Here is a 14575-nt window from a genome sequence, read left to right as displayed (position 1 = left end):
CCGAATAAATTAATATATTGAATCGTAAGAGCATCTAATATAGGGAGGATTAGTTCTTTTTAATTAGTAAAATGTCGAAGATATTAAGTGATAGTTTCCACTACATGCAACTAGGATAAAGGGTGATGGTGTGATCACCTATAGGTGTTAGGAGATTTTTTTTTGGAATAAAAGGAAACAAAGCAAACTAATCACGGATCAGTCTACGAGTAGTAACCCCATAGTTGTCCTTTGCTATAGCCTCCATGCAGGTGGGAGGAATACTGGTTAGAACATAGAGATTCCAGTAAAAGGTGGAGCCAAAGAGGCCAAAATATCAGCTACTGAATTGCCTTCTCTAAACACATGTGAGACCTTAACCTCCCAGGATTGCTTTAGGCAATCTTTGATGCGTTTAACCAAAGAGAAGAGGTTGTGATGAACCTGACAACCATCTTCTACTAGCTGGATAACAGTGGAAGAGTCTCTTTCCAACCAAATCTTACGATAACCCTGATCCCAAGCTACTTGTAGACCTCAAAGCATGCCCCAGACTCCCCCCTGAGGGCGTTCCCTGCTCCCAGATATTTATAGAAACCCACGAGCCACTTCATAGAGCAATCCCTGATAACTCTCCCCACGTTGACTGCCTCCCATCCGCAGTAGCCGAGCCATCTGTGTTATGCTTCAACCAGTCATTAGAGGGGGCGTCCAGGAGATTAGAACTTCTATCCTAACACCACAACAGGGCCTAAGTCTGGCTAAGGAGTCACGAGCTTGAAAGAAGCTGGCAGTAAAACCTTTAGCACGATGGCTTACATTTACAGGGTTGGAGATCTTGTTATTGAACACGAGGTTATTACGTTCTTTCCAAATCATCCAACACGCAACTCCAAACAAAGTAGACCACCCTTCTCCCTCTTCGCGCTGGGACTTGTCCCAGATATTGGCTTTAAGCCATTCCAAGAAATGAGAAGAGTAGAAAGTCCTAGCTTGGTTGGGATTAATGAGGTTCTCCCAAACTGACTTCACCCAAGGACAGCTCCTAAACACATGGTTGCAGTCTTCAATAGGGTAGTTGCACCGTGGACAGTTTTGAACGAGATCGAAGTTCCTTCTAGCCCGCTCCTGATTGGTTAGGATTTCGCTATTGAAGAGGAGCCAAATGAAGGTTTGAATCCTGTGGGGTCCCTTCCATTTCCAGGGAATGTTCTACCCTGAGAAAAAATCGGTAGAGGGATTAGAGAGTATGTGGTAGGCTGAAGCAACAGAGAACTTACCGTCACTAGACAGGTCCCAGGAGACACGAGCAGGTTCGTCTCCAGGATCAGGAGGAAGGACTCCTGCAATGGAGTTGAGGATTTCTTGGGGGAGTAGGTGTTGGAACATCTGCCAGTTCCAAACCTTACCCTGAACCACACAGTCAGCAACGGTCCAGCTTAACATGTCATCGTCAACAGGTATGTTTGCTACATCCAGCAAGTTGTCCACCTGAGGTATCCACTTCTCTGTCCAAAAGAGAGTGTTTCTTCCATTGCCAACAAAGATTCTGGAGCCCTTTCTAATCTCCGGCCAAGCTCGATAAATCCCCTTCTATAGGTTGGATCCTTCCCTGCGAGGGATGAGGTTAGGAATAAGGGTATCAGGCACTTTGTATTTGGCTCTTAACACCTTGCACCATAAGGCATTTTTTTCAACTAGAATCCTGTGCCCAATTTTCATGACAGAGGAAGTATTGGCAAGTCTAGAGGTCCTGATGCCTAGGCCTCCCGAAACCTTTGAGGAGCACACTTTATCCCAACCCACCAAATGAACTTTTCTTTTAGCAGCTGAGGAGCCCCAAATAAAGTCCCTAGTGGTTCGATCAATCTCATTGCAGATGGAAATGGTTAGGGAGGAGGTTTGCATGTTGTACGTAGGCAACACTCCAAGGATAGATTTGGCAAGGGTGATCCTCCCTGCGAAGGAGAGAGCATTCTGATTCCAAGAGTTTAGCTTGTCCTTCATCTTTTGTAGAATATGAGCATAGATGGATTTGGACGCACGTTTATGCAGTAAAGGCATACCCAGGTATCTCCCCAGGTCCATGGTAATACCAAAGCCCATGCACCCGCTAATTTGCCTAGCTTTAGCAAAGCCAACATTACTCGAGAAGTGAACCTTCAATTTTTCTTCACTAACCTTCTGGCCAGAGGCACCATAGAAGGTCTTCAGAACCTGATTAATCAGGTGAGCTTGTTCCATGGATGCTTCTGCGAATAGGAAGATGTCATCGGCAAAAAGTAAGTGGAATACGGGGGGTCCTTTTTTGCTAAGGATAATAGGTTTCCAAGCTTTGACTTGGATAGCAGCCTGGATTAAATGGGCAAGTCGTTCCACACACATGACAAACAAGTAAGGGGATATGGGATCCCCTTGCATAAGGCCATGTTTTGGCTTGAAGCTACGCGTTGTACTACCATTCCAGATCAGATTCATAGAAGGGGTTTGCACACACTCATCAATTAGGTGGATCAGATTACGCGGTAAACCAATATCAACCATAGTGTTGTGGATAAATTGCCAGTCCAACCGATCATAAGCTTTGTCAAGATCGAGTTTTATAGCCATCCAGCCAGTCTCCCATTTTCTCCTCCTCATTGAATGGAGAATCTCTTGAGCAATCACAATATTATCATAACCATTCCTCCTTTTGATGAAACTACACTGGTTAGGAGCAATAAGGTTAGGCAGAAAATTCTTTAACCGGTTAGCAATGATCTTTGTAATGGTTTTATAGGATACATTACAAAGGCTAATAGGTCAAAACTGCTTGAAGGCTTCCAGGTTATCCAACTTAGGAATGAGGAAAATAGATGTTTGGTTAACATGCTACACCTTTTAGGGATTACGAAAAATGTCCAGTATCAGGTTGCAAAAGAATGTCCCAACCACATGCCACTGAGCCTGGTAGAAGAGAGCACTAAGGCCATCTGGCCCTGGGGATTTAAATTTGCCCATACTGAAGATTGCCTGCTTGATCTCCGTGGCAGAAGGAATAGTTGCAATATTGCCAAACCTATTTTCAATAATCGGAAAGCCACCACTCAAGGGAAAATCTTCCAAGCCATCTGAGTTCTCCCCAAACAACCTTTCAAAGAACGACACAACACTATCCATCATAAGGTGAGGGTCATCCATCCACAGGCCATTATCGTCTTTGATGGTGAAGATTTTGTTCCTTCTATGTTTGGCAACAAAAGTAGAGTGGAAGAACCTGGTGTTCCTATCCCCAAACTCCAACCAATTACACTTAGCTCTTTGGAACCAGCATAACTCCTCCCTGATAAGAATCGTTTCTAATTCCCTCCATAGCGACCTCTGGAGGAGTTCCAAGTTAGAATTAGGTTGGGTAGCAAGTTTCAAGTCTAGACCTCTAAGTCTGGCCTAAAACTGGTCTTTTTACGTTGAGTGGCTCGAAAGGATTGCTCATGCCAAACCGTGACGTCTTCTTGGAATTTTTGAGCACTAAGGAACCAATTTGGTTCGTTAGCCCAACAGTGACAAACAATGTCATTAAAGTTATCATCCGTGAGCCATGCTGCAAGGAACTTGAACGGTTTGCTACCATAGAAAGAGTTTCTGATCTGGTCATCAACCAGGATAATGGTCTATGATTAGAACAGTAGAAGGGTAGATGGACGATAGAGTGGTTAGGCCACTGAGTGTTCCATGCTTCCGAAACGCAGGCCCTATACAAACGTTCATGGGTGTTATTTCTCTTCCAAGTCAACTGAGGGCCCTTGGATCCCATGCCATGAAGGTTACAATTAGTGAGACAATCACGAAATTCTTGAGTTGCACCCCAACAGAAGGACCATCCCCCTACTTTTTCGTTCGGGCTTAGTAGAGTGTTGAAATCCCCCAAGACTATCCACGAGGAGGAGTTGTCCATGCCAAGGTCAACCATTTTCTGCCACAACATTCTTCTCTCGCACCTTCTTGGGCTACCATAAACAAAGGTGATGAAGTCAACTCTGGAACAGTTTCTATGAATGATCCCAGAATGAATAAACTGATGGTGGGTCTTCAAGACTTGGAGGGTGAAGTCCACATCATCCCAGCACAGCCAAATTCCTCCGGAAAAGCCCATAGGGTCCTGTCTGACGAAATTAGAGAAACCAAACTTGGGAATAAGCTTCTGAGCCTTGTCACCACTAATCTTAGTTTCCAATAAAGCCAAAATATTAATATTAAATCTTGATTTAAGATCTCTAATGAGGGCTAAGAACCCCTTCTTGGCCACACCTCTGCAGTTCCAGCTACTACAATCATAAAAACAAACAAAGGGGTGGCCAAGGACCCAATGGTCATTAAAATGTATGTGAGGGGTGACCATTGTCAGCTGCCAAAACAGCTAAAGTTTGGTCTAAAAGCATGCTATCCTGTGACTCAGACGTCGGTATCATTAAGTACAGAATTTCCTTTTCCTTTGTCGCCTTCTCAGCCTCCCACTGTGTAACATCTGACGTAAGATTGGTGTTCCTCTCACTCGACAACTTTGGGCCATTCTCCCGAGATCCAGCGTTGTGCCTTAGGTCTGATCCCCCTGGGAGAGTCAACCCTGGATGACTAGGTTCTTTCCCTTTGCGTTGAGGGGACTGCGTAAGATTTGCATCCCTAGCCTAGACATTCTTCTTAGATAGTAAGGAGTATTTCCTGTCTTTTGAGGTACCTTTAGCTTTCTGAGAAGTTCCCATGCTATTTGCTGACTTAAAGGGTCCTTCAGTATCAACTTTGTTTGGTTTGTCTGATCCTCCACCCGTTAGGTTCCCTCTAACTGAGGAAACATCATTGCTGATCTCCTCCAACGCAGCAGCAACTTTACACAAAAATATGTTAGCTCCTGGTTTTAAGACAATAGGTTTTTCAACGCTTTGATATTTGTTCCCCACTACACTGGTTGATCTACTGTAATCTCCCTGATTCTTCACCGCCGGTAAAAACTTCAGCCGGCGAGAGTTGTTTGATCTCTGGACAACCATCCAGGACCCGAAGGCTTCCTCCCCTTCTCTTTGCTCCTTATTCTCCACTGGTTCGACATTGTTACACCCTTCAATGTTTACGTTCGGACCTTCTTTTACAGGTTTTTCCTTCGGGCTTTTGTCACTGAGGGAGCTGCATTGCTCCTTCTTATGGCCATACTTCCCACATGAAAAGCAGATCATATGGAAACCTTCATACCAACATGGAATACCTCCTCTCCTAGCTTGAATGAAGGAATAAAAAATTTTCTCAGGTCAACCTCAAAGCAAATCCTAGCAAACCTTGCTTTATCAGTAACCTCACCTTCTCCTACCTCGTTCTTTATGACAGACCTCTTATCAACCTTTAAGGTCCTCCCAAGTAGGTTCCCTATCCTCCATAGATGATAGAAGGAGTAAAACTCCATAGGGAGGCCACCAATCCTCACCCACACTGCTAGCTTCTTAACCGAATCATTGTTAGGGTTGAAAAAGGGTCTCCAGCGTTGCACCACCAGATAGTGATCAGAGACTATCCACGGTCCATCATGGAGTACATGTCGATAGTCCCTATCATCAGCAAACCTTAGTAGAATGTGGCCATTGTCCAGGTTAAAGAGTTCATACGCCCTTACTAGTCCCCACATATTCTGCAGCCGCGCCATGAGATAGCTTGAGGCTATCCTCTTACCGAGCAGCTTAATGATAAGAGAATGCCTCCATTGGTCACACTCTTTCTTATGTTGGCTCTTGGAGAAATGATAGGTAGGGCAAAGAGGATCCATTTCTCCCTCCGGTTCTTCTTCTCCATCCTCCTCTTCTTCCCTCCTTTGTCTTTCCATCCAGTCTTCTTCCTCAGAATCTGATTCGTAAGCTTGTCCATTCAGAGACAAGACCTTGTCTTTGTAGGAGGCAAGCTTCCTTCCTTGGCATGCTTCCATGTTCGTGTCTACTAGTCTAGCCACTCCCTCTTTGGGTACATTATCATTCTCCAGGGCAGCCTTTTCCAGCATAACATCATCTATCGGGCTGTCCTCTTTACGTGACTCCTTCACTTTCTTCACACTCCTTTCCAGTTGGTCAAGTTCCTCTGTCTCGGGAGTTTTCCTTTCCTTTTCTCTCGACGCCATTATCCAATGTTCTATAACTCAAAGGTGCTGGGAGATATGTATGCAAGAGTGCGAGTTCGAGAAAAAAATAACTTTTTATACCTTATTTATTTTAAAAATACTTTTTACAAAAGTTAAAACTATTTTGCATTTGAATATTTTACATGAAAAACACTTTTAATTAAATAAATATTTTTCATCTATAAAATTACTAAAAAGGACACATAAAAAGAAATTATTGGACCAAATTTGGCTATGGCCAAGGCAGTGGTGACTACAAAGATGGTGGTATAGGTGGTGGCGAGGTGATAGCGACAATGGTGAAGGCGGCAATAAAGGAGGTAGCAATGGCGGTCGTGGGATGACGACGGAGATGAAATTGGTTGGGGTTAGGGTTATAGTGGTGGTGGCGACAATGAAAAGGGTAGTGGTGATGGCAGCGGTGGAGGAAGGGGAGGTGAGATTGGTTGAGTTGGGATAAATTTGAATTTTAAAAAAAATATTTGACTTTTGACTTCTTTTTTATAGAAGCTAAAATTTTTAACTTTGAAAAAGAAGTAGATTTTTTATTTTTTTTGTTACTTCTCCGGTAGACATCCAAATAGTAATTTGTAGTGAGAAGGATTTATTTTCTGGTTCAAGAAAAAAAAAAAAAAAAGGCTATTCAAACATGTGCAAATGGTGAAAAAGGACCTTGTACGTGGACATGAGTTCGTGCATAGAATTTGTTGTGTAAAGTGGCATCAAGATGGTTCTGAAGATGAATGAGTGTATGCAAAATATGTGGGGGAATGATGTTGCAGTCATGAAATGATATATGAGGCAGAATTATTTTATATATGAATATAAGTTGTATTTTTTATCTTAGTTGTTAATCTTGCTTGAATATAATGAGTCATATGATAAATAATTCAAAATTGTTAAATATAAGTAAAGTATATCAATAGTTAAGATTAAAGGCAAGACTCATTATTTTTTCAAAAAAAAAAAATGTTAAAAATTATTATTCTTCTATAAGTGTAATATAACATTGTATTTTTATGTAGTTATTTGTATTCTTATGATTAAATATCCCAATAATAACGTTCTTTATACTATTGGATTTTTATTTAATTTGTAGGTGATCTGTCTGTTTTGTTTTTTAATATATAATTTAGTAAGCTGTGATTTTGAAACCAAAACTTTCATAAAGGAAACTCAACTACCTTTGTTTAAGCATTAAGAAAGCCAGATTGTAATTGTACTTACCGATAGCTATCTTCTATTGGATATTTGACTTCATGATTCATTGTGTTATGGTACAATTTGCTAGGTATAATTAATGGAATTATATTTTCTTATGCAACATGAGATAAGATATCTCATGTTATACTCACAAACTTAGGTGAGTCTCATTGCATAGAAAAAAGAGAAAAAAAATTTGAAGTGTGTCCCACGTCTTTTGAGTGTGTAGGAAAGACTTATTATCTCTTATCACATGAGACTAATATTTCTCATAATTAATATTCCACCATAAGTTCAAAAAGGTACACTTTCATTGTGGTCTCTCCAATTCTTCAAATTTTATTTCCAGTCTTGTCTCCTATATATTGTACGGCACTAAAAAATGTCAAGGACAATGTGAAGATAATATAAAATATAAGACTAGCTCAATTTAATTGTCTTTGTTTGGTATGCTGAATTTCAAACGAGATGCGATTAGATATGATTAATTAATTTTAATTTGGTCCCCTAGTACGTATATCACCGTCATATTTATACTCTATGACCTAAACTTCAATATACATAACAGTATTTTTTTATATAAAGTACCGATAGTATATACTATACGATTCATTAGTTTTACTAAAAACTGTTTTTTTTTTCATGTTTAATTTTTTCTTTAGATATTGTTCAAAGACAAAAATATATTTGTGTCTATAAAGCAAGATTAATCTTAAGTGGCCAAGTTGAGGTTTAAATCTCAAATATGTATTTGGTGAGGATTAAATTCAGATTCTCTTCTTACCTACTCAGTATATGTTACCAACTGAACTACACTCATTGAGCATAAGGGTGAATAAATCTTTGGTGCTACTGTAGCACCAAAGATTCAATACATCTCACCAATAGAAATATTACATATAAGTTAAAGTTTTTTTTTCTCTGCCAAATTTTTTCTCTCTCCTCTGATGTGTAATGCTCATAAGTGCTGCAATAGCACCAAAGATTTATTCCATAAGTTGGGTACATTGTGCTTCTTATCAGCCACCATTTTGTCATTCATACATGTTTAAAGCCAGCTGTTTTCACCAATAATATAAGTCCTGTAGCATCTAACTTATTTTGTCATGCAAAAGATTTTGTTTTAATAAAAGAAAAAAAAAGCATTGGGAAATTGTGGCTCTTGGGTTCATAAAGGGTTCAAGAAAAGCTGAGATGCACGACAAGAATATGCGAATTTTGCTTTCCAGTAGTGGAAGCGGATAACATCCATTTCAACCAATCACATCAAATATCTCGTTACTCCTCTCATACTTTGTTAATTTTATGTGTAACCCCATTTTAAACCCCTTTGCGTTTTCGTGCTGCAACATGCAAAGTGATCAAAGAGCAGAAGAGGCCATCAACACATATAGTACCAAAAAAAGCAAAGGCCATGAATGTCTATCAGTCTTTGTCAAATTGATAACTATATACTTACAGCCTAAAAGGATGCGCATTATCTTCATTCTTTCCTGCATCTTTTCACCAAAAAATGGAGCGATTGGTAAACACACAACTTTTAAAACAAAGTTTTTTTATGAATGTGTAGTATTAGGTTACATGTTAAGGACTAAAAAAGTATTTATTATCTATTTTAATTATTTAAAAAATTATGAAATATTTTTTGAACTTTTAAGATAATAAATATTTATACGTTAAAAAGTATATGTTTTCAAAACCTTAAAATAAAAAATAATGGATCATGGATGTGCATAGAGGAGTTGGTGCTCTTTTCGTTTCTTTCTTTTTCCAGGTGAGATTCGTTTTAGGGTGGACATATTGGTCAAATTCTGCGTCTTCTTTAAGGGAAAAAGAAAAGAAAAAGAATGATTATTATGAATACCATTATTAGTGTAATGTTAGTATGAGTGGCCACCTTTTAGTTGTCTTTCCTTTTATCCCTTTCCTTATTCCTATGTTCCACAACAGCCACCACTCATTTTGGAAGTTCTTTGCTCTACAAAATTATTCTTACAGGAACTTCTTAGAATGTGATCTGAATTGAACTGAGAAGCAGGTTTTGTGCCCCGGATTCTTGTTCCAGTGGTCAAATCTTCAGTAACCAACAGCTGTTACTCGTTTTTCTTTTCTTTCGTGTTGGAGTTGTGTTTGTTTATTGTTAGCTATATGATTACTTTAACGAATAAATGTTAAATTTTAAGAGCAATGAGTCAAAAAAAATTTTGAAGGAAGAAGGAATTCTAATGTAATTTTTTTTCTTTAAAATTATAACCATTTATGCATAAAATAAAAAAAATGGTATATACAATTAAATATTTCTGTAAGTTTTGGTGGGGCGAGTAGGGGTGTAAATAGACTAGACTAGGCTTTGGTTTAAATAAGTCTGGCCTGTGTAAAAAAATATTAGGCCTAGCCTGACCTGTTTGTGTAGGCTCCAAATTATAAGTCTGGTCTGACCTATATTTAAAAAATAAAAATCTTGGCTTATGTCCGTTAGCGTGTTTAAGCCTATTAAACATTCAACAATTAAAAGAATAACTAAAATAAGAATACTTTATTATTCAAAATTATTAAAATAAATTTTATTTATTATATTTAAAATAAATAATATAATATAAGTCAGCCTGTAGACTTATAGGCCCAACATGTATAAAAAAGTCTATAACCTATTTTCTAAATAGATTTTTTTAAAAACCTAAACCTGTTCTGTTTTACTATTTGTAATAGGTCAAACATAACCTAATATAGATTAGGCGTAAGCTCTTATAAGCCAACTTAACCCGTTTACAACCAGAGCGGCGAGCTCCAATAAATCGTGTTAGTCTAATTTCGTCCTAAAAATATTAACCACGTTCTAATTTCACTGACCCACTAACTCGATAGTCATCCTAAGTGACTACCATCTAGAATAGTAGCTAACTTGACCTCTGATTTCCTTCAATATTTAGTCCAGGTTCAATGTGTCATTAGTTGAACAACTAATTGTCTTCCTATTTTCATGAAAGAGGTTGTTGCTCCTTTCTTATGCATCAACTTGATCCCTATCCCTATTTCTGAGTTATGTAGACTTCATATCGATCAAATTGCTTGAAATTTTCAATGACAATTCCTATTTTGTTGGGTGGTGGTTTCCAATGCTACACATGATAGATTAACTAATTAGGCTGGCAATCAACCTATACTAGGTCCACAATCTCATAGATTTACATTCCACAGTCCATTTGGCCCAACCGAGATGGATTCAAGCTTGTAAGCATTTTAATCCTCCTCCTGGTTAGCCTAAATGGCTAACTACTTGTGCTCCAGCTGATCAAATAATTTTGTTGAGCCCAAAATGTTTTACGTGTTAACACTGTTAGTTCGGCATCCTATTGCTTTATCACTTCTCACTGCTATCCACAAAAACAGTTTATGGGCTTTCTCTAACGTGTCTAAGAGTTCGTTTAGATGAGTTTTTTTTTTTTTTTTTTTTTTGTCAAAAGCTAATTTTTTTCATAAAAAAAGAAACTTTTCAGAAAAAGCATATTTGAATGCCTGTTTTTTTAAAAAATAGAAGTCATAAAAAAAGAGAGTTAAAAACCTATTTTTTATGTAAGCTAAAAATTTTAGCTTATAAAAAAACAGAAGTCAAAACTTAAATATTTTTTTTCAAAACCAAATATTTTTTTAAAAATCTAAATAACTTTACCTTTTATAAAAAACATTTTTAAAATAAGTAAGGCATAAAAAGTACTTTTTTTGGAAGCTCATCCAAACGGGCCATAGTGCTTAGCAAATGTTTGATAAGAGGCAAGTTGGCTTTCCATTGAAAAGGAACATACTAATGTGATTTTTTTTTAAACCCCAACGTGTAGCTTAGTTGGTAAGTGGATTGTTGTAGTTCAAGGGTCGAGCACTCGGGCTCCTGTGGCTGATGAAGTCACGAGTTCGATTCCTACGAGAAACACTTTGAGCTTAATAGTGAAAACCTTTATGCTTTAAGTTACGAAGGGATTAGTCTCATCCTACGAGATGAGGACACCCTTAGTTTACTCAAAAAAATGTGGAGTTTAACAATTGAGGGAAAAGTTTCTAGAATTAAGTTGTAAAGCAACTAATTCAACTTAAATGTCCTTTAATAATTTTACGAAAGCTATCATATTATGTAGACAATCATCTTATTAGAGATTTAAATATTTTATTTTATTTTAATTGAGATATTCTAGATCTTTTTATTTTCTATTTATGCCCTTCTATATAAGAGCATCATATATACAAATGAATTACCCAATCAATAATATCAATTTTCCACTGATCTCTCTTTTCATAATTTTAATCATTATTGCTCTCTCTCTTACCTTCTAACACATCTCATCTAATAATTTATGTTAATAAGTGATGAGTCTTCAATAATTTTATATTATATTTTTTTAATATAAATGTGATGAATTTTTATATTGGTTGATAATAACCTATATAAGTGAGTGAACCTGTGAACTTAATATCTTAATATTTTGTATTGAGACGTGACACAGATTCATTTATTATGATTAATGTAACTTGTGATGATCCCTCGGTCATTAGCTTCTGTGGCTCGCTTGACATTAATATTAAGGCTGCGTTTGTATGGACTTTTTAATAAAGTCCTTTTTATCACTTCCTTATTTTAAAAGTACTTTCTATAAAAGTTACAGCTATTTAGATTTTTAAAAAAATATTTGATTTTTGAAAAAGATATTTGACTTTTGACTTCTACTTTTTTTAAAAGTTAAAATTTTTAGCTTTTGAAAAAAGTAAGTTTTTAGCTTTTTTATGACTTCTGTTTTTTTTAAAAGCAGGCATCCAAACAGACTTTTTTCGAAAAAGACTTTTTTTTCTTAAAAAAAGCCCATCCAAACGGGGTCTAAAACAAAGACAACATTTTAATGCTCGCATTTTGATTATAAACCTTTTTTTCAATACAAAATAAGCTAATTTTAAATCCTCAAGTGACTGCTTACCAAAAATAAAAATAAAAAAAATCCTCAAGTGACTTTTCTAATTGAAGTCTGACAAATATTTTCTATTATATATCTAATCACTTCGTGTATATACACACATATTTCTTTGTGAATTGTACACCCATTCAAATTTTTCACCTTTGTACAAGTATAAATACAGTGACTCAATTTAAGTGTTATATCACAAGCAGTGGCGGACCCCGAAAAAAATCTTTATGTGTTCCTGAAATTTTTTTTTTTAAAAAATAATTTAGATTAACGCTTTATGTACAAAGTTATGAACTCGCTCATAATCTAGTTGTTTTCATAACAAACTGTAGACAATAGTTTGACCAATCATTCCTCCCCTAAGTCTTATCAATCATCCAAAACAAATATTAGAATATACTCCAGTACATCTATACATCATCATTCTATTTATAGTGGTGAATAAAAAAGTCATCACTACCAGTACAAAGACAAGCGAAATCACAGTGAAAGCCTCGTCAGCCTCGTTTCTAGAGATTAACTTATTTGATAATATCAGACTTGCAATCAATCCTCTATTTTTAGAAAAATGAAAAAGGAAACAAAGGATGAAGAGAGCATGAGAATGGGTACGTGACAGGGGAGAAAGAATGAGTTTTCTCTCTAATCAATTTGCGTTGTTACGTTGTTTTAATCATCTTTGTACGTTGTTACGTTGTTTTAATCATCTTTGTACGTTGTTACGTTGCTAACTAATATAAGAGTAAGAGATCTATTAATCTCATGTTGCATGAGATAATTATCTCATGCAACAGAGACAAGATAGTGGGGTCCACCATTTATAAAAAAACAAAAAAGAAAAAATAATGTGGACCCCACTACTTTGTCTCTGTTGCATGAGATAATTATCTCATGCAACATGAGATAATTATTTCCCTAAGAGTAAATACTTTTTTTGATCGCTAACAAAAAATTCGGTTCCACTTTAGTTCCTTACAAAAAAAATTTAGTGGCCTGGTCCCTACAAAATTCAAAGTGAACATATTTTAGTCCTTTTGAGCGACTAATGTGGGTCTTTTTTGAATTTGTGAGGGATCACGATTTTAACTAAATTGATTCACTTCGAATTTCTTAAGAACCTCAAGACTAATTTTTTTTATAAAAGACTAAAGTGGAGATCATATTTTTTATTAAGAACTTAAAATGGTATTTATTTCTAATATAAATATTGAACCAATAGATAAACAAGAACCTGCAAAAAAAAATAAAAAAATAAAAATCCCAATTTTCGTGTCCTCAAACTTACGGACATGTGCGCCAAGCTGGGTCCGCCAGTGGTAACAAGCATATTTCGTCATCCCCAAGCTTTTATGATGGGTAATCAATCATTCTTTTAAGTAAGATAATTATAAACTAAAGGATATAGAATTAGTTCTTAAATTTCCCAAAGCACTCTTGTGTTATTTATCAAGCTTTCCACATACACACCAATATTAATTTGTAATGCTAGGTTAGATCTTACACAAATAATCAATATTTTAATTTTAATAAGCCAACTAGGATTACACTCTTCTTGATAAGCTGAACAAATAAATCGTTTACGAATAAAAAACTAAACAATAGCAGAATAGTTAGTTACTTGAAAAAACAGATCCACCACGTTCAAAAGGCTTTTGGTTTCACCATAAATTATAGTAGGAACATAATTTCTCATACAATTCATCAGGTGATTTTTTTTTTTTTTAGGTAAATAGCTCGTTTCTCAATTTTTAATCACATATCTTGTTAAGCAATTTTTTTTTTTTTTTTTTTTACACTTTTGAAGAAAACTAAATTGCTTTTGAGTATATATCTTGTCCCATAACAAAAATGATTTTCTGATATTGATATATATCCCAAACACAAATATTTGTTCATCAGAATTGCCACTCATGCAAAATGTGAGATTAAAATATAAATTATAAAGAGATAATATTTTTAAATTTTAAAAAAATTGGCAAGCATTTTAAATTACAACTGACTTATAATTTTTATTTTCAATTACATGAAAATAAATATTGTAACTTTTTGAAAATAAAAAAGAGAATAATAGAACTATCTCCCTGCATAAAGTTAGTAAAAAAAGTAAGTATATAATATTAAAGATGGTAACAGCAAAAATCATATGTTTACCCCAAAATATGGTTTCGTATTAACCAATCGAAATGTGAATAATTAAAGGGTTTAACTTTTCTTATGTTGTAGGATTGTAGGAGAGAAAAAAAATAGAGAGAAATTAAATGTGGATCTCATACTTTATATTAAAAAAGAAAAGAAAAATTATTTGGCACGG

General features: G+C 36.0%; 1 protein-coding gene across 1 annotated transcript; it reads right to left on the bottom strand.

Annotated features, from left to right (window-relative positions):
* Positions 1-1572: 1572 nt before the first annotated feature.
* On the bottom strand, positions 1573-5186 carry LOC133314370 (uncharacterized). The gene is made up of 4 exons (XM_061515847.1): positions 4694-5186; positions 3425-4266; positions 2911-3339; positions 1573-2739 (listed from the first exon to the last, which is right to left on the bottom strand). Exons 1-4 carry the CDS (start codon positions 5184-5186, stop codon positions 1573-1575), a joined length of 2931 nt encoding a protein of 976 aa, XP_061371831.1.
* Between the last annotated feature and the right edge of the window lie 9389 nt (positions 5187-14575).

Source organism: Gastrolobium bilobum, unplaced genomic scaffold, assembly GCF_033153095.1.
Source record: "Gastrolobium bilobum isolate Gb01-03AN ecotype WA unplaced genomic scaffold, APGP_CSIRO_Gbil_v1 utg1171, whole genome shotgun sequence".
In the NCBI taxonomy this organism is placed as follows: domain Eukaryota; kingdom Viridiplantae; phylum Streptophyta; class Magnoliopsida; order Fabales; family Fabaceae; genus Gastrolobium; species Gastrolobium bilobum.
The sequence above is the reverse complement of the archived record's forward strand: the minus strand, read 5'-3'. Positions and strand labels throughout refer to the sequence as shown.

What these genes read in the sequence shown, in the direction of transcription:
- LOC133314370 (XM_061515847.1), bottom strand. Translation starts at nt 5,186, where the DNA reads ATGATCTGCTTTTCATGTGGGAAGTATGGCCATAAGAAGGAGCAATGC. An exon ending in AACTTCTCAGAAAGCTAAAG is followed by an intron (nt 4,267 to 4,693) that starts GTACCTCAAAAG and finishes GGAACTGCAGAG; the next exon opens with GTGTGGCCAAGAAGGGGTTC. An exon ending in ACCAGGCTCAGTGGCATGTG is followed by an intron (nt 2,740 to 2,910) that starts GTTGGGACATTC and finishes ACCATTACAAAG; the next exon opens with ATCATTGCTAACCGGTTAAA.